The sequence below is a fragment of the Asterias amurensis genome, chromosome 3 (assembly GCF_032118995.1).
Source record: "Asterias amurensis chromosome 3, ASM3211899v1".
NCBI classification, from domain to species: Eukaryota; Metazoa; Echinodermata; class Asteroidea; order Forcipulatida; family Asteriidae; genus Asterias; species Asterias amurensis.
In genome coordinates, this window is record NC_092650.1 from 16766808 (window position 1) to 16790554 (window position 23747).

A 23747-nucleotide genomic window follows, 5' to 3' on the forward strand; every position below is an offset into this window, starting at 1 on the left:
GTCAACTTGTAATGAGTATCAATTGTCTAACGGGACATCTGGACATCGCCCGAAATAATGTTCAGAGTTTTATTTTCGACAGGGCCAGAGTGATTTATGACCTTTGTGCGAAAAAAAAAAAATAAAAAAATGCAATTTTCTGATACAGGATTATGAGCGCCTTGTCTGTTTTCATAGGAGTGGTTTTCATCGTTCCTTTTTTTTAACAGGGTGTCAGACTCAAATTAAACTTTAATGAGACGAAATAACGAGTGCCCCCCCCCCCCTAAAAAGGGGGGATAAACTGAGGAAAGGAAAGGCACAAAGAGCTAGTAGTGCAAAGGGGGTTTAGAGTTTACGAAGTTGTGAGGTTGTAGCAGCTCATACACGGGGAACCGATATTGATGCAACATATTTTGTTGCTGTTAAAATCACTAAAAGCTTTAAAGGTACTGGACAATGGACACTATTGGTAAGTTACTCAAAACAACTGGTTGCATAAAAACTTACTTGGCCAACGAGAGTTGTCGATAGTTTAAAACATTGTGGGTATTATGCTTTGTAGAAAGAGCCAATTGCTCACTCAAATAAATATTATAAAACTTTAGGTCGGGAGCCTTTTATTATGCATCTGACACAAAGTTTTGCAACAATTGTGTTTTTCCTTCATTTTTTCTTTTGCGAATTCGATGAACAAATGAGCCAACGTTTTCACAGGTTTTTTAGTCAACAAATTTAGGGATACACCATGTGAGAATACTGTTTTATTGACAACCAAAGGTGTCGAGTGCCTTTAAGATTGCGCGTTTATATCGAACATCCTGAGTGTATTGGACCCAGTATGTGTATTTAAAAAAAGCAATGTTTGGAGTTATGCACGTCTATAATATATACATAAAGCATAAGCACATCCCCCTATGTTTGTTATGACTTCTGAAGGCAGTGTACCGCGTGCAAAGGATTTGTAAGTAAATAAATTTCGATAGCGACACTCCACTTTTCTAAACACGGCCATACCTTTTGTAAATACAGAACCCCGGTGCCGTATAATGTAGTGTAAGCACTAAAGAGAGAGATTGCTTATGAAGAGTAAAGAAAGGGGGACAACTTTGGTAAATATTTCTCATGATGTAAACTATAAAGAGCTTATTATAAACAGTTTAAAAATATGATTGACTCGCAATTGGTGGAGAGGGTTTAGCCGGGGTTGATTCCGTATTTATTTGAAGAATCTCTAGTGTTTGAAAAACAAAAAAAGGGGCTAGACGGTAGGTTTATATACTCTCGTGTGGCGACCGGGACAGTTTGGTTAGAGCAGCGAGCGCAGGTAGTTGTGGCGCGCCGTTGATGCGGCACGTCGTACGGTGGTCGTCACCCCGTTGATGACTCGCCGAATGCCGGCTGAAGCCCGCCTACGGATTTTAGCAACACACGGACATGGATATATTATAGGAACGCAAATTGTTTCCGAATTATCTGATCTGGATTTTGGAATATACTAACTTGCATATCGACGCTGAAACAATTATGGGGTAAGTTTTGAAAAAAACGTTTTATTTGTTCTCGAAACTAGAAATAACCACTGTATGAACAAAATCACAATGAATTTTATCGTTTTAATTAGAGCGTAACATGTAGAAGTTATTTTCTCTCTCCCCCTCACACACAAAAACAGTCTCTGTCTCTCTCTCTGGGAATGAGTCCGTTGCATTTCAATATTATACTCTAATTGGGCACTTGGCCCTCCTCCATGGTGAGACTGGGCAGTTACAAATTGAGCTACATGTTTTCTGGAGTTGGCCAACACATGATGAACCCGTAGCCATACTGCATAATGCTTTCGGGCAGGTTACCAGAATTGGGGCAATATGGTGTTAGGGGTACAGTACGTCGAGTACAAGTGTACTTTAATTGGGATTTGGAAACTGTTTTGGAGAAATTCACAAGTGATGTGTGGCTTCGGCTGTGACTTTGGCTGGCTTAATGACAAGTCGTATCCTTGAACATTACTGCATCAGGCGACGGCCATCCGTAGCCGAAAGCGCTCAATTATGATACTGCAAGACGTGAACCGGACTCGGCTTTTTCTGAAGACACTGGACACTATTGGTAATTGTCAAAGACCAGTGTTCTCACTTGGTGTATCTCAACATATGCACAAAATAACAAATCTGTGAAAATTTGAGCTCAATCGGTCGTCGAATTTGCAAGATAATAATGGAAGAAAAAAGCACCCTTGTCGCATCATGGTCACACAGAGTTGTGTGCTTTAAGATGCTTGATTTCAAGACCTCAAATTCTAAATTTGAGGTCTCGAAATTTTCGTGGAACTCAAAACTATATTACTTCAGAGGGAGCCGTTTCTCACAATGTTTTATAACCTCTCCCATGACTCGTTACCAAGAAAGGTTTTATGCTAATAATTATTTTGAGAAATTACCAACAGTGTCCACTGCCTTTTAGATTCAAGTTTGAGTGAGCAAATAATTTACCCCTTTCTCTACTCGAACCATCTTGGACTTCATTACCACAAAGGGTGTCATTTCTTAAATAAAATGTGTTCTAACACAAATGTTCATAACTATCATTATCAGTGCTCCCTTACCACGTAAGTTTGTATGATCGATGTTTTTTTTTAGTAATTACCAAAGAAGAATTAAGTTGGTCTATCTATGGAGGAAGACTCCCCCCCCCAGTAAGGCATCACGCCTGCCTGATTCGTACACAGGGACAGAACTGTGACGATTTACTTTGAAAATCGTGAGGAGTTTTTCTAACTCCCCTTTCTTCGTCTTTCACGAGGTTTCCCCACCTCTTCTAATCCTTCTTCTTCTTCTTCTTCTTCTTCTTCTTCTTCTTATGGTTTGTTCCAAATGACAAGTATTTCAGGTTGGACTTAATAAGGGAATTTAACAACCACAGCTGTTTGCTGGGCTTGCTCAATATTTCTTTCAAGTAATAAATCAAATGATTTTTTTAATAAAATAATACGTTTCACATAATGAGGAGGTGTGAACAGACAATGTTGTAACACGGCACAGTGGTTAGATGGGTGGCAATGAGACATTTTTATTTATCAGTACAGGTTATTACGAAAAAAAACAAAAAACTAAGACATTTTGACGATCGGTTGCAAATTAATATGGAGACAGCTGCTTTGATCAAGAAACCTTAGGTTTGAGTTCATTAATATGGATAAAAAATAATTGAAGTAAAACAAAAAACACAAACAAACGAAAATAATAAATGATAACATGGTCCAAGTTAGATTCAAGTGTAGTGATGGTATAAAACCTTGGCTCGAATCAACCATGGGGCAAATGAAGAAAGTTTATGCCAACATTGTTGGCAAAAACGTTTTCTACCTTAAGCTTTCGAAATAAGGCACCAAGTCATCTTTAACTTATTTGTCGGCAATAGTTAATTTAGTACGTTTTTAGCGGATTTGTTTCCCCCCAAAAGTGTGGAGTGGATGCGATAGCTCCGTGCTTCGATACTTTTACAAATACGTTCGGGAATTGATGTCGCATTAACAATCGTTCTTTGAGTCTGCAAATTTGCTTACCAGGTTACTGTTAAGTGTTGACCGGAAAAAGAGGGACGCGTCTGGTTAATATGACTGGAGAATCAAGTACAAATGAAACTGACTGCTGGTGTAATTGAGAGTTGAACAAAAACAAATTACCAGAGCGGGATTTGAACCAACGACATCCGAACTAACGTGCCGTAGCTCTACTGAACTGTCCAGCCCTATATTGGCCGTGTATGTTAAGCAGGTACCACACCCAAGTGTACGACATAACATGGGAGGCAGCCGCGAAGGAGCACCTTGAGGGTTATTTTCTCTATGTTCTGGGGATTCGATTTGTTATTTCAAATATCAAGTAATAAACCCCAAGGAAAACTCACTGGGTAAATTTGGGGCGAGTTGCCTTTTTCAATTGTTCTTTAAGGAAAAGGTTTAAGACAATTAAAGGGAATTTTTTTAGTTTTAAGGTCGGACTTAAAGGTAGATCAAAATCACAAAACCTTGAGCGCTAACTCAAGAGAATTCCAAGTTATCGCTAGAAAACACAAACGGCCTTGAGACTATGCCTGTGGTCTCCGGGAAAACCAAAACATCACACTTGCACATGCACCATGGCACTAAGAAACAAGAAGAAACCAACACAAACCAGGGTCCTTCTAGCACAGATAATGGAGGTAGAACTACCTCAATGCACAGACCAATGCACAGATCAGTTCAGTCTTGAGACATCGTTGTTTACTACAACAAATAATTCAGTCATTTAAAAGTCCTTATAAAATCAAAACAACTTCGCCGTAAAAAAAAGTATCGGACCAATTTCACTCTGAAATCTCTTTATTTTCATAAAGATCATATCGGTACCAATCCTCAACATGTATTCCCCGTCTGTTACCATGTCCAAATCGAGAACAGAACATGAAGATACACACCAATAAACTTACTAATGCTTAATTCGATCGTCACAATCAAAATAAGTCAAATACGTACTTGCAAAAAAATAATTAAAATAAAACGAACATTTCATTACGACATGCTTGTCCTGTTTGTATGTATACTTTCTTTTAAAAATAGCGTTTCTTTTTTTGGTTTTCTTTTTAGTTTCTTTTTCTGTCTGACGATTTTTATATCTGGGATGTTTTCCCCGGATTTCTCAGTATTACAACACGGAACAACAGATTTCAAAACATGATAGTTTCATGGGGAAAAAATCAATGAGGGATCCATTTTACATGATTTGGATAACTTCCAAATGAGACAACTTCTAGAAATAACGCCTCCTAGAAAAAGTCTCACGAAATGGATCCTAAATAACAGTACTTACTACTTGACTTTCTATTTAATCAAACGATGACATAAATTTTCCAAATAATAATAATGATAACCCACATGTCACACCTTTCTCCATGGTCACAGATGCACAAACCAACCTTTCTACGTAATGGTTTTGATATGGCCGCACGACTAAATGGTTAGTTGCCAAGCGGTTGTGGTTTCACAAGTAAAGCGGTTTGTCACCGGTTTAAAGTTACAAGAAGTCTGTACATGGTACGTGTACACAACCCGAGAGGTAGGATTGGCATATGGTTCAAATTCAGCAATAGAAACTGTATTAATTGAAGGAACAGGTTTGAAGAATAGGTTAAAAGTCAGTGGACACTACAATTAATTTCTCAAAATATTGACTAGCACAAAATCTTACTTGGTCACGAGTAATGGGAGAGGTTGATGATATAAAATATTGTGAGAAACGGCTCCCTCTGAAGTGCCATAGTTTTCAAGAATGAAGTAATTTTCCGCGACTTTGATTTCAAGACCTCAGATTTATATTTTGAGGTCTCGAAATCAAGCATCCGATGAACTTCGTGTGACAAGGTGTTCTTTCTTCCATTATTATCTCGCAGCTTCGACGACCAACAGTGAGTTCAAATTTCCACAGGTTCGTTTTGTTATGCATATGTTGAGATACACCAAGTGAGAAAACTGGACTTGACAATTACCAAATAGTGTCCAGTGTCTTTAAACATGGATGAGTATGAAACGTGAGCTATTATTAAAAAAGAAGAAAGAGAAGTTCCAGGGTTTGTATAGACCAAAGGGGTGACACCCTTTTTTGATTCCTTTTTAAAGACACTGGACGCTATTGGTAATTGTCAAAGACCAGTCTTCTCACTAGCTGTATCTCAACTTATACATCACATAACAACCCTGTGTAAATTTGAGCTCGAATTGGTCGTCGAAGTTGCGAGATATTAATGAAAGAAAGGAAAAAACACCTTGACACACGAAGTTATGTGCTTTCATATGCTTGATTTCTCGAAATCAAATTCGTGGAAAATTACTTCTTTCTCGAAAACTACGTCACTTCAGAGGGAGCCGTTTCTCACATTGTTTTATGCCATCAACATCTCCCCATTACTTGTTATCAAGTAAGGTTTTATGCTAATTTTGAGTAATTACCAATAGTGTCCACTGCCTTTATAGTTAGATTTTGAAAGCGCTTTGATGATACAGTTCAAACCTTGCTCTATGTTCAAACCAACAAAGCTCACCGCTGACTAAGTTAATTCCAGTAACAATTCAAGCTTTATTCCTGGTTGAAATACAACTGTTGTCTGAGTCTGTTGAAGTAAATCATGGGACCATTTGCCTTTCCTTTTTTTACTCTTTTTTTTATAAAAAACATGACACCTGAATTGGATTAAACTTTCAAATTGTGGTTTTTGAGAGTGTGTTTTAAAAACTTTAATTGGAATAAATAAATAAATAAATGAATAAAAAAATAAAATGCCCACAGAATACAAACCAAAAGATGGTTATCAACCAACGCCTCGGATTACATGATTGGAAAGGATAACAACACATCACTGTTAAATTTCAGTTTACAAGCTTATTCATTTCAAGAGGTTCACTCTAAAACATTTTGTATTCCCTGTGAAATATTTCCCTCTGAAATGAGGTGATATTCGATGTATATGAAAACCCCGATTAGAAGTGTTTACATGCTGAAAATTGTGCATTGTTTTTCATCATGGTCTCCTTACTTACACAAGTTTTTTTTGTGTTTTGCAGTTAATTTATCACATTGTGAATACTTTCTGTGAGCATAGTTCTCCGGTGGTACTAACAATTCTGAATACATTTGACTGTAAAATTAAGACAATTTCTTCCCGAAAAAACCCCACCCTAAAATGGTTCATATTGCAATCATTTCTGAAGAGCAATGTGTAAGGCTTACTTTACCAACGTGTATGTTTTCCTCCATTATCATTTAAATTATACGCAAACGCGGGAGTTTCGTTTGTTTAGTTCGTGTTTATTGTCGATGTCACGAGTTGAACTGTTTAAAGGAATTCCCCGCAACATTTTCTGTTTTGGTCTAGTTCCTGAAATTAAATTTCAATCTGTGTTTTATTTTGTGTCTAATATCTTTTTACATGAATGTTTGTTCAGGTTATGTATTGCAGAGTGTGTTGGTATCTGGTTTTTGTTTGTATGCTTTTGTTTGACAATGCATGGTTAGTTGACATCGCACGTTTGAGGATTTAGATCGAACTTTGGGGAAAAACAAAAATTGTGTTTACTCACCATGTTGCATTTCGAGGGGCTCTTGTCCAGCGTGATGGGGCGTCAGGTACTGCCCGTGTTCCGCAGCGGGTACTTGCTGCTGCGGCTGGGGCTGTTGCATGCCCTGCCCTGGAGACGACTCGCCCCCATCACATTCTTGCATCTGCTGTTTGATGTACCGTCCATTCGGCCCCTGTGTCCATGTGGAATAGTTATCTACAACCGTGTTCATGTACATGCTTACGGGTGTCGGGGACGACGTGGTGGTTGCAGGCACGTAGTCCGCCGTACAATTGGTCATATACCCGGTGGAGTTCACCGAGCAGGACCCGGGCAGATTGCCCGTGAGTTGGGTAGAAACCTGCGGCATCATCATGCCCATGTTCATGTTCGTGTCCACCATACCGGCCGTGTTAATACTACTCATCCCGCACTGCATGTTGGCGTGATTTGGGTAGCCTCCGGGTGCGTTTTGAGGGAACATTTCAAGGTGTGAGCCGCCGAGCATACCGGGCATACCCATGTTGTTCATCATAGCGTACGGGGGTCTCAGAGCCTGGCACTTGCGCCGGAATCCACGGGGGCGCCTCCGGAATGACCCCTCCTCAAACATGAATTCGCTAGCAGGGTCGATCGTCCAGTAGTGCCCCTTCCCCGGACGGCCTAAACCTTTGGGTAGCTTAATAAAACACTCGTTGAGAGAGAGATTATGACGTACCGAGTTCTTCCAGCCTTGGTACGGCCCACGAAAGAACGGAAACCTCTGCATGAGGAACTGGTAGATTTCGCTAAGAGTAAGGCGTTTCGTAGGGGAGCTCTGAATCGCCATTACGATCAGGGCGATGTACGAGTAGGGAGGCTTCTCATGTCGTCTGATCCCGGCCCCTGACTTCTTGGTGGTTGATTTGTCGGTGTCTGCGGGTACGTTCGGCGAGTGAGAGTCCAGGTGGAGTTGGGTCTCGCCGGTGACGGCACTACGGGCTGGCAGCTCCGTCGACAGCGGGATGTCCGTACGGGGAAGCGGTCCGGTGAGTGCCGGTAGAGGTTGCTCCTGACGCGGCGATACCTGGTTGTTGTGCTGCTGGGTTGCCGTGGGTTGTGCATGAGAAGGAGGGTGCTGTACTCCTGTATGCTGGCCATGAATCGGCGAAGAGGTCGACAACGCCGCAGCCATGCTATCCAGGTGGGTCATTGGGAATCGAAGTTAGTTGTAAAACCTCAGCGGGAAAACACTACCAAAACACGGCACCCGTTGGGTGATGTTTACGCTCCACGTGCTCGTGGTAAACACACACACACTGTTCCGAACAGCCACCACGGGTCAGTTACTGTAGCAGCAGTTGTTGAAGTGAGAAAACTTTGTACAACGTAACCCCCTTTAAAGTCGATAGGGAAAGAAGGAAAAAAAACATGCGTTCCAACAATAGCCAGAAACGGACGCAATTATCTGCCGACGAAGTACAGCCTGGTAGATCGGATTTCTGTGGTGAAGTGTCAATGGAGACGAGCCGGGTTTGCCCTGAGTGGGGAACCCTCTAAGTTCAGAGACGCTGTCGCCACCGAAGAAAAAACCCAGAAAAAAGGTCACCTTCAAAGCACCCACAAAAAACCCAAGGAGTAGTTGTACACCTCATGCAAACCCAGAGTGACAACATAGACCCAAAGCTTGCACTAGTACTACTGCAAGACGAAGACTAATAAAACTGTTAGGCTTGTCGGGAGGGGAAAGCGTCCGTGTTTTATCGCACCATCACCGGCAAGAAATCTAGCGACCGATCGGACGGGTATCCGCCCCCCACGTCGAAAATGGTCCCAGGCATCCCATATACGCTCATTACTGCATTAGCTGCTCAATAAACGGACAAGTCATGCAGCGACCTCAATATGCAAGTGTGAACGCGCATGCGTGTTACACCTCTTACTTCTACTATTACTCCCCTGCCGCTTGGCCTTGTAGATAATATCTCTGTCCTCAAAGCAACTCTGCTCTACTCTAGGCAACGAAAATGCGCCTTGTCCAGTTAGGTCCAAAACAAGGAAAAAAGGAAAACCACGACTGTGAATTTGAACCGCCAACTCTTTGATTAACATGGTTTTGAGCTGGTTGCTGGTCTTTGTCACGGTGTTCGACAAGTTTGTTTCTAAATTTAATTGTTAAGTTTGTTTCTGAATTTAATTGTTAAGTTTTTAGTAAATCCGGGAAATTCCATTTGATCAGTACAGCGTCAGTATGGTTTGAGCTTGGAGGTAAAACTTGGTTTGAGTATGGTTAGGGGAATGATCGTTAGGTAAGGGTAGGATAGCTTTGTAACAATGTCCTTATTGCGGTGTGCAAAGTAAATACATACAAATTGTATACCAGCTTTGGTCCACTGGCCAAAAGCTAAAAAGCCCAGTCAGATTTCTCTCCAACTGGTCTGGCTGGCCAGTACAGTGTTAAAAAGCATCTCATTTTATTGCACATTATTTACGTACTGTCAAAAGACAGCATTACAGAGTGAATATTACTGTAATGGCGAACCGAGTAAAGTGTAAGGTTTATACAGTCAAAGAAAATGAAGAGTATGGACTACAAATGGAAAAGGGAAACACTCTTTAAAATATTAAACCGGGACTAGTGAAAAAGCTGGAGGAGTAGTGAAATGACAGGCTAACTTGGTCCTGGTCACTGAACAGGCAATGGACACTGTTGGTAATTACTCAAAATAATTATTATCATTAAACTTTTCTCGATTACGAGTAATGGGGAGAGGTTGATTTTATAAAACATTGTGAGAAACAGCTCCCTCTAAAGTGACGTAGTTTTCGAGAAAGACAAAGAAGTAATTTTCCACGAATTTGATTTCGAGACCCAGATTTAGAATTGGAGGTATCGAAATCAAGCATACAAAAGCACACAACTTCGTGTGACAAGGATAATTTTTTCTTTCATTATTATCTCGCAACTTCGACGACCAATTGAGCTCAAATTCTCACAGGTTTGTTATTTTATGAATATTGAGATACACCAACTGTGAACATTAGTCTTTGACAATTAACAATAGTGTCCAGTGTCTTTACGGGCAATTAAAGCCTGTAAATCAAATTAATTAGTTACACTTACCACGATTGGACCATGGAGGTAGATTGGACCATCAGCCGTGCTTGAATCTCGACGAAGGACGTCCTTTCATTTGAGATTGTTGGAGATGGTCTTGATGCTATTCTGTTATCGTCATCATTCATGAACCAAGACAAAAAATGGTCCAATGACAAAGGGGTATCCGTAAAGTCAGTGTGTCGATTTCTTGTCGACAAATCCTGACTGCTCGCTTTGGATCCGCCGTAATCTCCTCCCCGGTTAAGTGCGACCTGGAAGGGGAACAAAAGTATTTAATGTAAAGTTATACAATATTTTTTATAAGAACTGAATTACAATTGTATCAAAGGACTCATTGATGATCGCTTAGAAAGTATTGGTGGGACTTAAACGAACTAAGGAGAGTACATCCTTAAAACATTTAATCCAATTACTCAAAATAATTATCAGCATAAAACATCACTTGGTAACGAGTAGTGGGGAGAGGTTGATAGTATAAAACATTGCGAGAAACGGCTCCCTCTGAAGTGACATAGTTTTCGAGAAAGAGGTAATTTTCCACCAATTTGAAATCAAGCATCTGAAAGCACACAACTTTGTGTGACAAGGGTGTTTTTTCTTTCATTAATATCTCGCAACTCCGACGAGCAATCGAGCTCAAATTCTCACAGGTTTGTTATTTTATGCATATGTTAAGATACACAAAGTGAGAAGACTGTTCTTTGACAATTACCAATAGTGTCCACTGCCTTTAATAGAGGTATCTCTGTTATTGGATTAAATGTTAAGAATGTACTCCATAACGAACAGTTATCTCACGCTGAAGTTACTGTTGATTGTTGTGTTTGAAATTAGTTCATTATCCGTGGCCGTATGATTTTATGCCAGTACGTCACATGTCCTATGTATTTCATCGTTGATTCCGTTGAATGCCCTTCTCTCATGTTTTTCCAATGTAACATGGTGTGATGGGAACGTTTACGAAACAACACCTAAACAAACACTTAAACAAAACATTGGTCGACGTCATGCCATCGGGTTTTTATTCGCGGGGGTTATTTGAATAAAGTTATAGTTCATAAGTTTCAGATTTTTGTTTGCGAAGACAGACTTAACATCATCGCCTTTACGTGCATTATTCGTATAAAGGACTAATTGAGATGCGTAACCCCGATTTGTTGATATTTTTGCACCTTGGTCTTTGCACACCAACCCGTCTTGAAACCCCCCTTTTCCTTACAATTGTAGTCTTACTTAGTTCCTTATCTAACTCATATTCTTTTTATGTTGTCTTTAAAGGCAGTGGACAATTGGTAATTGTCAAAGAATAGCCTTCACAGTTGGTGTATCTCAACATTATGCATAAAATAACAACCTGTGAAAATTTGAGCTCAATCGGTCATAGAACTTGCGAGATAATAATGAAAGAAGAAAAAAACACCCTTGTCACACAAAGTTGTGTGTGTTTAGATGGTTGGTTTTGAGACCTCTAGTTCTAAATCTAAGGTCTCGAAATCAAATTTGTGGAAAATTACTTCTTTCTCGAAAACTATGGCACTACAGAGGGAGCCGTTTCTCACAATGTTTTATACCATCAACCTCTCCCCTTTACTAGTCACCAAGAAAGGTTTAATGCCAATAATTATTTTGAGTAATTACAAATAGTGTCCACTGCCTTTAATCTATTACTGTATGATGTTTACCGGAGCAGTTCAACGCCCAAAACCGGGATCGGATATGGAGAAATACTCGGTCAATGATGCAATAAAACACGCCCGTTTGATCGCCTTACCACCTCTCTCTACCACCTCAATATCATAACGGGAAACATTCCCGTGAATACAGGAAACTTACAACATTCCCTGACAGATGTTGGAAAGTATCCAGTTCCTCAATTAATGTTTAGGTACGCCCCAGCCTTTGTCATAAGTCATATTAATAGATAGGGGAAAACAGAAAAGCGATTGCATTTTTTGGTATTGTTTTCCTTAATATTCGGTTTTTTCAAAGCAAATGTTTCAAGACACTTTAGTGTTGGATCTGTAGGCTCATTGATGATGTTATACCGTTACGTTATACATTATACGGATGGCTTTAGGCACAACAGCACAACAACAATTAACATTACAAGAAAAAGGTTATCGGCCAAAATGATACCTCACATGTACCATTTGTAAGTGTTGTTTTTTTTTTTCGTTTTTTTTTTCATATGACATCCAGCAGCACAATCAGCGCCAAAAACATGAGTACAAATTGTTATAGATGTGGACAACACCCACGTAATCAAGTAGGGACTGAAAATCGAATCCATATGCAAGGCTCCAGGTCTAAGGTGGGATTCGAACCGGGGTCCACAAAGGTGATTGGCAGAACCTGACCCCCCCCCCGCCCCTGTTTGGTTAGCTTATTATTGTTAAGCAACATGACTTCTACTTAAAGGCAGTGGACACTATTGGTAATTACTCAAAATAATTAATAGCATAAAACCTTACTTGGTAACGAGTAATGGGGAGAGGTTGATGGTATAAAACATTGTGAGCAACGGCTCCCTATGAAGTGCCATAGTTTTCGAGAAAGAAGTAATTTTCCATGATTTCGATTTCGTGACCTCAAGAATAACTTTTATTACAATTACCAAAAGACTTGACTGGAAAAGTGGATCATAATGAGTTTTCTTAGCAGGACAATGTTTACACAACACATCCACCCAGTTGGTGTAATTATTTCCTCTTGAAGAACATATATCATTTATGCATCGTGGCTTTTTATGTGATGCTTTGTTCACAAATATATATACAAAGGCGAACGCTTCGATTTCAGAATGCGGTTCGTCGTGAGTACTATTAAGGCAAAACACTGCGGTGCAATGTGGGGAGATGAGTTGCAGCCAAGGCTTGGGTTCAGTTTTAACGTGTTGAGTAATCAACCGTGATACAAGAAACAAGTGAAAATTTGGGCTTAAAGGGAAAGACAAATTATTTGGTAATTGACAAAGACTAGTCTTATCACTTTTTGTATCCCAACATATGCAAAACATACTAAACCTGTAAAAATTTCAGCTCAATTGGTCATCAAAGTTGCGAGAAAATGATGAGAGAAAAAAAAAACACGAATGTTGACGAATGGGTGTGCTTTCAGATAGGAGTAAAATACTTCTGGCTAGAAGTCTTTTATATTAATTTTGGTTTTTACCCATACACCGATGTGTTTCTGATGCAGGATTATTAAAAAAACATAGTAATCCTGCACCATAGCTTTTTCATGTATCGGACAATACGATTATTTTAGAGGGAAATGATTCACATAAAACAACAATTTTTATGATTCAGTTTTTGAACTTCATAATATCAGTAAGCTTTCAGACAGCAACCAAACAATATTGTTATCCTCATCGATCCTGTGTATTAACATAGGGCTATGACCCAGTCCTATCTCTATGGTATTACCTTAAAATGTATCAGATCAATATACATTTTAATTAACGTTAGGGCCTAAAGGATTGAGGACGTTGTATGTTTTTGTTTTCTACCATTGGCGATACCATCCAAAAAGACACAACCGATTAGCGGACACAGATAATTCGCGTTCGCATCGAGCACTTGAAATCATGCTTGAAAATGTCTGGTATGGACGGGTGCCTGGGACCACACATACACAACCTTGCCGATCCGTAGTTAGCAACCACGGTGGTCTGGCCATGCCATAAAACAAAAGCCTTCTACTAACCACGAATTGGGGGGGGGGGGGATTCACCACACACTGGAGAAACGACCAGAGGGATCATTAGTCAGGTATGGCAATCTCGTGTCAAAAGGCAGAAGGAAAAACAAAAACAGAATGAGAGAAAAACTGAGGGACAAACAGAAAACAAGGTTTGCTCAATTTTACCTCCATCAATGTATTGCTGTTTGCAGAATATAATGATGTGTGTAATGCCTACCTTGCTATTGCCATGCTACTGCACACATGTTTGTGTGTTGTGACTTGAGACACTCCTACATTTTGTAATTGTGTAAACCGAGGACACCCCTTTCTTCTCCCATTGTTTTGATTTAGTTTTTTTTTAGCCAATGTCCCCATTGGTTTTGTACACAAAAGCAAAGTGAGGACTGCCCGCCTCCGCCTGTCATATCCCGGATCCCTGCTGGAATGCGTAGAAATTATTGTTCATCACAGCATGGCAAACCACACAATCTTATAAGCACACACATACAAAGGCTTCTTTAAAAAACGGTTTTAACTGCTTTAGAAATGTCCCCTATTTCAAATAATGCTCACAATAATCATCAGTACTTTTAAGTACTAGACACGTTTGGTAATTGTCAACGACCAGTAATCTCACTTGGTGTATCTCAACAAAATATGCATTAAATAACAAATCTGTGAACATTTTTACTCATTTGTCATCAAAGTTGCAAGGCAATAATGGAAGTCAAAACACAATTGTTGCACTAATTTGTGTGCTTTCAGATGTCTAAAAAGACTTCAGGCCTGAAGTCGTTTAGTGAACAGTTTCGCCTTCAGAGGGAGCCGTTTCTCACAATATTGTATCAACAGCTCTGAATTGCTCGCTACTGAGTACGTTTTTATGCTAACAATTGTTTTGAGTAAATTACCAATAGTGTCCAGTGCCTTTAATTTAAAGGCTTTATTCAATCAATTCAAAGTTTCTAGTTTGTACAGAAATCCTGCAGCCTCAGTTCGGTCACGACCTCTGATGACATGCATACTGTACAAGTATTTTGCTAAAGAAGACTGACGCCTCGATACTCCTAAATAAAGCAGACTTTAAAAATATCCCGAAAAAATCTACATCCTCGACTATGATATCCACCTCTGTACGGTTTCCCTTCAAGGAAATAAAGGGAAATTCTATACAACTGAATGTCATTGTCAATAGATAAAAACCGGGTCATCTGAAGTTTGCAAACCGATAACAGCGGCCATTTCCACTGTGTTTGGCGCCAATTTTTCAACTCTAACGATTGACGCGGGAAGTAATGCAGGAACAAGCAACTTCCCGCCCTTTATTGTTGTCTTAACTGCGCGCGAACTGGAGTTAAATCAATACAATTCGCATGGTGACCTGAAGAATGCAATGGAAATAAACCGCGCAGTAGTAAGAATGGTAGGTTTGTACAGAAATGTGTAACCCCGAAACCTCAGCTCAAGTTGGTGAGTAACAATCCACAAGAGAAACATTCCCGGGGTCGATTTCACAAAGAGTTAGGACTCGTCTTATCTCGAGTTAGGACGAGTAACTCGTCTCAATGCTACAGTGCAGGTTGGGACTCGTCTTAAGTCATATAATATGGTTACTTAGTCTTCAGTTAGGAAGAGTTTTGAGAAATCGACGGCCGTATATGCATGCTACCTGTATCAATATGCTACAGTGTTGGTCATGTTCCCTGAATCCACCAGGCTATATTGCATACTAATATTCAACGAATACAAAGTGACAGGACTATTTTACCCTTCCAGCCTAAAATTCGTTATATTGATTTGAATACAAGACAAATCAAGACGGCCGCACATTGATAAAGGTATACGTCTACAAGATGATATACAAAATACTGATCATTTCGGTTGTCCCAATCGGAATAGGACTGAAATTCACAAGCGCAGTGACGTCATACCCAGAACTTAGCGACTCCAAGACTACCGATTTAAGTTATAATTGCTAAACAAATAATTTATTCCGGTATGGCATCTGTTTTTAACAATTTTGAATTGACCATGTTGCTGTTTATCATCCTCGTAACGTAACGTTCGTACGCTCATTGCAGATACACAGAAACACAACTGATTTCGAGGTGGTTAAAAAAGACGTCTAGGTACTGCACGCCGTGTGATAGTCGTCGGACTATCACACGGCAAACTAAGCACTATCACACGGCAAACAATACAGTATCGCACGGCCGTCGTTTCTAGTAAAACTAAGGCAGATAATGTGATGCGCTCTATACCAATGAAAAGGCAGAATTTTTGTAAGGGGTGATAAAATAGAATATTACCACATCCCTCCTAACCGCAACTCTTTCAATTTTGAAAGTGTATGAATGAAAACTGTTTTAGAGAACTTAAACCACAGCTCTAAGCTATTATTTCGTTTTGTTTGGTGGGCGGTGAACAACTTGACGTGACCTCAGTGTGGTACCTAACTTGGGTGGGGATGGGGTGCAGCCCTCTGCTCAGAACTCCTGCAGCCCCCTATTGCTAAAGATGGATATCAACCCCCCCCCCCCCCTATCCCCACACCCCCTAAATTTTGCCCCGCTTGGCCTTAAATGAAATGCCTGGTTACGTCACTGGTTGACCTACTTATAGGGTTTCACCCTTTAGCCGGCAAAATAGTTCCGAGTATACAATAACTCCAAGTTCAATGTCGAAAACCATTTCCGTCATCCTAATAATTATGAATTCCGGAGCCATAAAATTGGGCCGAATAAAGTACACATCAGTGTAATGTTGTGTCATTCCATAGAGCAAGGACCTTTTTCTTTTTTTTATAAACAATGAAAGCATTGTCGATTCTATCCTGCAACCTATAAGTACCAATCTCGCATACAAACATCCTAGAAACCCATCCCACACTAAGAATCCCATTTTAAGTACACATCTTCTGCACCACAAGTAAAAGAGGTACTCCCAACATTGCCGATCCTTTATGCTACCCCCACCCAGGTACCATTCTCTTACAAACATCCCAGGTACCTATCCCAGGTACCCATGACAGGTACCCGTCACAGGTACCCATCTCCAGTACTCAACAGCCACATAAATAGGTGCCCATCGTTGCCGTTCCTGTACGTGCCACCCAGTATCCAATCTCCCATACAAACATCACATGCACCCACCTCAATCACACATCTGATGCACCGAGGTACCCCCAACCCCACGTTGCCGATTATCCAGCACCAGAACATAAAGAGATACCTTCCACATTTACTGATTCTATGTCACCACCTATAGGTACCAATCTCTTACAAACCTCCCAGGTACCCATCCAAGGTACCCATCTCCAGTAGGTACTCCCCACCCCACGTTGCCGATTAATGCACTCACAATAAAGAGGTACATCCCAATGTTGCCGATTGTATCCACCAGATACCCATCATTTAAAAAGGATCCCAATCACCCATCCCAATCACACACAGTGCCTATCCATAAAAACATCAACGAACCCGTCACTCAACCACACCCATAATGCCACACCCATTATGTTCAAAATACGATTTCTAACTCATGGAGACTGAGAGCAAAACAGAAAAGTGGACACAAAATGTCTCCGTGGGGGGAATTGACCTATTTTTACTTCACAATGCACCAGGTAGGTCTTATATTATGTGAAATTGTTTATTTTTGTGTCTAGAGTACAGCATCGATATAGCCGCAGGAGTACTAATCGTCATTATACACAAACACCATCGGCCCGACTATCACACCCAAACTTCTGAATGATATCACTGATTTTCATGGAAGAAAAATACAAGGTGTCCATGTGGTTATGTAACCCAAAGTTGTTATTATTATGTTAAATCAATGTGTAATGAAGAGGTTTGCAACTACCCGCCTGGTTCTTGATAATTTTACCGAGAGACGAAGTCGAGGTGAATTATCAAGAACCAGGCCTCGGCGGGTTTAAACCACTAGTTGAAAACCGATTCATCACACTTTGATTCCCATTCATAAATACATTTTCGGTAAAAAAACAAAACAAACATGTTTAAACCGATGCTGCTCGGATTTTAGTTTCATGAAATGTTCGGATAAATAAAATGATGGCGCTGTCCAACTCAGTGACACTTCGACTTGAACACCAAAGGTTTGCAAAATTGAACTTTAAAGCCAGTGGACACTATTGGTAATTGTCAAAAACCGTGCTTCTCACTTGCTGCATCTCAACATATGCATAAAATAAGAAACCTGTGAAAATTTGAGCTTGATTGGTCATCGGAGTTGCGAGATAACGAAAGAACAAAACACCTTTGTCACACGAAGTTGTGTGCTTTCAGATTGCTTTGCTTTCTAAACTTGAGGTCTCGAAATCAAATTCGTGAAAAATTAGTTCTTTCTCGAAAACTACTCCACTTCAGAGGGAGCCGTTTCTCACAACGTTTTATGCCATCAACCTCTCCCCTTGACTCGTCACCAAGAAAGGTTTTATGCTAATAATTATTTTGACTAATTACCAATAGTGTCCACTGCCTTTAAAACCGTTGTGGGCCTACGCCATGTTTTTCATTGTGACCGAGAGGTGAGGAGGGCGAATACATTTGGGGTGACCAAAGGAGCTATTATGGCGATTGCGCCATTGAAAGTTTTTGTGGTAAAGTAAGACCGCAATGATGTTTTTTAGATCTACTTCCTAGCAAGAACTCTGAGCACCACTCAAAATTCAAGGAATTAGTTGGAATCACTTCAAAGGGCACTTCAAATAATTGGTAATTACTCAAAATAATTACCGGCATAAAACCTAATTTGGTAACGAGTAATGCGGAGAGGTTGATAGTATAACAGATTGTGAGAAACGGCTCCCTCTGAAGTGACGTAGTTTTCGAGAAAGAAGTAATTTTCCACGAATTTGATTTCGAGACCTCGAGTTCAGAATTTGAGGTCTCGAAATCAAGCATCTGAAAGCACACACCTTCGTGTGAAAAGGGTGTTTTTTCTTTCATAGTTATCTCGCAACTCCGATGACCAATCGAGCTCAAAATTTCACAGGTTTGTTATTTAATGCATATGATGAGACACACCAAGTGAGAAAATAGTGTCCGTTGTCTTTAAACTTTTCCTATCCCAGTTTATACTAATCACTCAATTTAGGTGTCTAAAAAAGGTTTCAGACCCGAAGTCTTTTAACATTTTGGTAAGAAATCAATCCTTTCTCAAAAACTACGTTAATTCAGAGAGAGCCGTTTCTCATTTTGAGTAAATACCATTAGTGTCCTTTGAATTATGAACACTTCTCAACATTCAAAAAGTATAATTGGAATCACTTTCAAAATGATTACCAGTGCTCATTATACAGTTAAAGGTAATGTAATTAAGCTTTTCAAATCCCAATTAACACTATTCACTCAATCCCCCAATGCTTAAAAAACCGCACTCCCTTTAACCTCGACTAGGGGTAGCAGACTCAGAGTGTCATATGCAAAACCCACCCACGACGTCGACATACTCGACTTACACGCACCATCATCAGCATGTGTCGTTCATGGTTACATTTTCAACTCGGCTCATACTCCCTGGTTCACCTTGTATATTTATTCTTCCATTGTATCGTGTCGGGAGAAAGAAAGAGAGAGAGAAATAAGAAGGGGGGGGGGGGGGCAGGAAAGCATCCATGCCCTGCCAGACAATAACACACACCCCTTGCACAATACATTTTATAATAATAACTGTATAGTGGCCCAGTTATGGGTAACCCCGCGTATCGGATGACGGGGGACTCCTACACTGTTTTCGTTTGACCGCTGGGGGCGCTTGTTCGTAACTACTTGAGGCGGGTTGACAAGTTGAAAGTATCGTTTTTTTGTGTGCAACTCACTTTGTGCTATTGCTTTGCATGAGATGACTTGATGCTTTGACTTGATGTCCGTGTGTTTATTAGTTTTCGTAAGTTAAAAAAAAAGAAGATTAAATAATTATTAATAAGAAATATTAAGATAGGATTTAAATATTGTATGGTAAATAAAAATGCACAATTTAACTGTACAATTTTCCTCCAAAGCTGACATGTATGTTTCAAGCAGAAAAACGGAGACAAGCAATAGACCCTTCCCATAAAATATGTAAATTGCACATAGCGCGTGCGCACTAACGTTTTGGTTGGCAACATGAGGGAACATCGCGCTGTTTTGCACACAGTTAAAGGCAGTGGACACTATTGGTAATTACTCAAAATAATTATTGGCATAAAACCTTACTTGGAAACGAGTAATGAGGAGAGATTGATGGTATAAAACATTGTGAGAAACAGCTCCCTTTGAAGTGATCTAGTTTTGGAGGAAGAAGTAATTTTCCACGAGTTTGATTTCGAGACCTAAAGTTTAGAACTTGAGGTCTCGAAATCAAGCATCTGAAAGCACACAACTTCGTGTGACAAGGGTGTTTTTTCTTTCATCATACTCATAGTTATCTCGCAACTCCGACGACCGATCGAGCTCAAATTTTCACAGGTTTGTTATTTTATGCATATGTTTAGATACACCAAGTGAGAAGACTGCTCTTTGACAATTACCAATAGTGTCCACTGTCTTTAATGGGTGCGTTACGCAGACGCGATTGCGCGTCTGCTTAGTGCACAACTCTATGGCGTTTGCCAACGAACAGGGTCTGAACGTATGCTCCAAATAATGAAAGTTACTTTGGATAACATTTTATGTTTGGTATACACACTCTTAAAATCAATAAAAACTTTTGGTTACAAGTATTTAGCAGATTTCGCGAGCAAGAGGCATTTGTGAAACATTTCACTTCAAAGTATTTTGGACACTGTAAACAGATTAAAGTCGTTTCCGCAGTAACGCTTCTCAGAGTGTTTTTTCCCTATTATTTATTAATTTTTAGATATTTGTTCCTGCGTGGGCATTTTTAATCGCTGTTGATTTTCGGTAAAATGCGATGAAATTTCCACATGTTAATTGTATAGTATAGGCCTACACATTTCATCCTACATGATTTAACAATCGAACTGTTCCAAATAATTTGCCTTTAACAAAACGATCCACACAACAAAAATATAAACTATTTTGTTCAGTATACGACAAAACAAAACATTACAGAAAAGTACAGTGATAAGAGTCACGGGACTCGGGGAATTCAAATTAAAGGCCGAGAGGGAGCGATTTGCAGAAAATAAAGCGATAGCCGAGGCCTTGCAACGGGTGTCACCAGCCATGCGGCATTTATAATTGACTGGAAAAAGCAGCGGTGACAAGCCGATGATCGACACGGGCCGATAGCGTGTTTTTCCAGGGCTCAGCCGAACGCAAGGAGATGGCGATGGTGTGTGCTACGGCTCAATCCGTCAACCCAACTGACGCCTGGAGGGCAAAGGTCACGGGGTCGGGTTGGGGTCACAATGTTGGTTCTAGTGGCCCCCTATTGACACGACGACGTACACTTGGGGCTGTACATTTTTTTGTTCGGTTGATGTCTCAACAACAAGGTCTTAATGGAGGAGCACAACTTTCAAACGATTTGTAAAGATTGGTATAGGTTTGGGAAAAGTCTTTTTGGAGACTGTACATCTTCGGCCCCATTTGGGCGCTATTTGGGCGACTTTGACCGTTTAATGCACAGAGCGCAATCACAGTGGGAATTCTTAATCGTTGTTTTTGAGTACAATGTTGTGTATAAAAACAGTGGACACTATGGTCATTGTCAAATACCAGTTTTCTCACTTGGTGTATCTCAACATTATACATAAAATAACAAACCTGTGAACATTTGAGGTTTCGAGGTTGCGAGATAATAATGAAATAAAAAAGCACCCTTGTCACACAAAGGTGTGTGCTTTCCGATGCTTGATTTCGAGACATCAACATCTAATTCTGAGGCCTCGAAATCGAGTTCGTAGAAATTTACTTCTTTCTCAAAAACTATGTTACTTCAGAGGGAGCCATTTCTCACAGTGTTTTATACTTAGTCTATCAAAAGCTCCCCATTACTCGTTACCAAATAAGGTTTTATGCTAATTATTATTTTGAGTAATTACCAACAGTGTCCAGTGCATTTAAAGGGTGTGCACAAGATTAGTTATAGAGACAAAATGTTGTTTGTTCCCCGGACTCGCCTTGCCACTTATTGGTGATAGTGCCATCTATAAGATTGCCCCCGCATCCGGAACTCTCTGCCTAAGAGCCTCGGAGACACACATGACATTTTTCACTTCAAAAACTCTCTTGAGACACATCTTTCAGATTGTCATTTGAACACATCCGATATACTCTTTGATTGACCTGGACCGACGCCTTTGAATATTATACAGAGAAAGTGCACCTCACAAGTGCTGTGTTCTGCTATTCCTAATATTAACATTATACTTTCACACTTAACAATTATAATTTGCACATAGCCTACCCCGTCATGTAGACAAAAATGTTATTCAAAATATCTTGAACGTAAAGCCTAAACACCACCTATAGTTTCACAGTCCAAACTTTACGAAAGAATGTTTCAAATAATTAACTAGTTTACTCTTCATCAAAATAACGGTGTTTTCCCCTTTAAAAATGAATACAATTAGCTCGTTCAATTCAAGTAAACAGTTTCACCATACGAAGCGAGAGGACGTAATCTTAAACAGTAAAGCATGACCCCAAAAGTATGTTTTCTTCATTTGAACTTGTAGATAGCTAAGCATCTGTTGGCCTAGTTTAAAATGACATTACACCAGAAGTCATTAGATAACTACTCAGGAAGTTTGCAACCATTACGGTATGATTACCCTAAAAAGGGTTCCATCACAGACAAGAGAAGCTTCCCCAAGTGTGACACACTTCCCTTCCGCTGCCAACACGAATTCAAGAGTCAAAATCCTTCCACTGGTTTTTCCCGACTTCAATGTCCCCATTGACAAAGTTAGGCCCAGATAGTAAGGTTTTTATAGAAGGAACAACCGCCTGATATTAAATATCGTCCCTTTGATTAGTAGGTCTACATCCACCAAGGGGCTTTGGACCAACTATCAGAAGTAATACACGAAATCTGAAAGTATTAAACGTGCTATGCAAGATAAAATCATGAAGTTGGAACGGTTGAATGATGATGAGAAGAATTTAGGCGTGATGAAGTATCATGCGAACTACCCAAAAACTACCCCAAAACCGATGAAGGAAGAACCCCATGCCCAAATTAAAGAGTCGCATCAACCGTAAGGAACCTCCATGCACAAACAATGGACAGTATGTCCAAGTGACAATGATTTTGTTGCAATAATTAAGAATATCGGATTTGATGCATTGCATGGAGAGGTATCTACATTGGTTTACGCTAACACCATGTGTGTATCTACTTGCCAGGTATAGAGTTTGTTCTTAGAGAACCGTCTTTCTTTGTTCTACTACCGCGGCGTAGATTGTCCGGGTGTTCGGGAGACTTCTCAGTTCTGTTTTCCTGCTTTTTAACTATTACCTGGGCGGATGGTATAGAAAATAGGCTGGGACGACTACTTTAGCTTAAACGATCGTAATTTACTGTAAAAAAAGTGCCTACTACTGCGGAGTCAGTTCTTATTGGTCTCAACGTTTCGACTAGCTTGCTCTCGTAATCGTCATGAGAAGGAAATAACTGGGGAATCAAACGGAGAGGAGATCTTAAAGTCACCTGGAAATATAATTTTTATTTTTTCAAACATAAAAGTAGATGTTTAGTAACAATAAACAATTTTTTTAGTAATTGTTTGTCACGATTTATATGTTAAAAAAATGGTTAAAGTTGTTTGGGGATTGACTCCGCCTTCCCCTTTTGTGACGTCAATCGAGGCAGACTTTGCCGTGATGCGTAGAGTAAACACACGTGCAAATAACATGCAAGTCCAAGTCATTGAGTTCGTACGTTTTGAAAAAGTTATTTTCTTGCATTTGTATT

At 39.9% G+C, this 23747-nt stretch overlaps 1 protein-coding gene across 1 annotated transcript in view; it reads right to left on the bottom strand.

Annotated features, from left to right (window-relative positions):
• LOC139934822 (forkhead box protein F1-like) overlaps positions 1-8781 on the bottom strand; it is a 31368-nt gene extending 22587 nt beyond the window's left edge. The window contains exon 1 of the mRNA XM_071929225.1: positions 7094-8781. Coding sequence (XP_071785326.1) covers positions 7094-8264 — 1171 coding nt within the window. The 5' untranslated portion in view covers positions 8265-8781. The remainder of the gene's footprint in view (positions 1-7093) is intronic.
• Positions 8782-23747: the final 14966 nt, after the last annotated feature.